The sequence below is a fragment of the Cyprinodon variegatus genome, unplaced genomic scaffold (assembly GCF_000732505.1).
Source record: "Cyprinodon variegatus isolate N-32 unplaced genomic scaffold, C_variegatus-1.0 Scaffold535, whole genome shotgun sequence".
NCBI lineage: Eukaryota > Metazoa > Chordata > Actinopteri > Cyprinodontiformes > Cyprinodontidae > Cyprinodon > Cyprinodon variegatus.
This window is the reverse complement of record NW_015150988.1, coordinates 455,618-456,564: the sequence shown is the minus strand read 5'-3', so window position 1 is coordinate 456,564 and position 947 is coordinate 455,618. Positions and strand designations below refer to the sequence as shown.

General features: G+C 35.8%; 1 protein-coding gene across 1 annotated transcript in view; it reads right to left on the bottom strand.

Moving 5' to 3' along the window:
- The window catches only part of LOC107095305 (ras-related protein Rab-11B-like), an 8,174-nt gene extending 7,525 nt beyond the window's left edge, over positions 1 to 649 (bottom strand). Inside the window, exon 1 of the mRNA XM_015391327.1 lies at positions 527 to 649. Coding sequence (XP_015246813.1) covers positions 527 to 566 — 40 coding nt within the window. The 5' untranslated portion in view covers positions 567 to 649. The remainder of the gene's footprint in view (positions 1 to 526) is intronic.
- Between the last annotated feature and the right edge of the window lie 298 nt (positions 650 to 947).

The window sequence follows — 947 nt, the reverse complement described above, 5'->3', positions numbered from 1 at the left end:
AAAAAAAAAAAAAAAAAAAAACAAAAAAAACCTTGAGGAAAAACTTTAAAACCGTTTCAATGTCTGATAAAAAACTTAATGCTGCTTTTAAAACAGTGTATTTAGCTTCAGGTGTAGAAGCGAAACCTTTTCAGATACAGAATATGGTTGATTATAACGGCCATAACCTGACGATCAATGTCAAATACTAAATAATGAGAGTTTTGCATTATTGATATGAGAGAGGAGCAGCTAGCAGGTTAGCTAACAGCTTTTTCCTAAACCCAATTATACCTAAACATTAGCCACCATAGGACTTATTTATCCAAGTATATAATGTACATTACAGCCAAACAGGGTAAGGATAAATGTTATATCTTCTCACTGGTTAATTATGACTCTTTTCTGCTGTCACTGTCTGTCTAAATGCTAACTTTAGCATTTCTGCAGCTGACTTCCTTCCAGTTTGCAAACACGGAATGAAAACAAACGCGGCTCTTTCCGCGACTTTTCAATCACTCTCTGGTAAAAAAATATATATATATACCTTTAAACAAATAGTCGTATTCATCATCTCGCGTTCCCATGTTCGAAGAATATTTTTCAACTTTATATGTTCCAAGTATCAACAATCCGCTCCGTCTACCGGGGTGGGTAGCTATCAACTGGCACCGCCTTCAATGTAAGCTAAAGGCACGTGAGTCTGGAATCCTTCACTTGACCAATAGGAGAGCTGATCTTATTGACCGACGGGTCTATTACCAATCACTGCAGAGATTTCAGGATGCCAATCAAACAACGGAGATGACGTAGTAGCGCCTTTGTTCCTCTAACGCCCTGATCATTCCTGAAGAGTCTTTTTATGATTAAAGTTAAATTTGTATTAATTGGAGAAAATATATATCTTAACATTAGGGCTATTTTCTTAAATTATATTTATTATATCCCACAAAAAACACTGGCACACT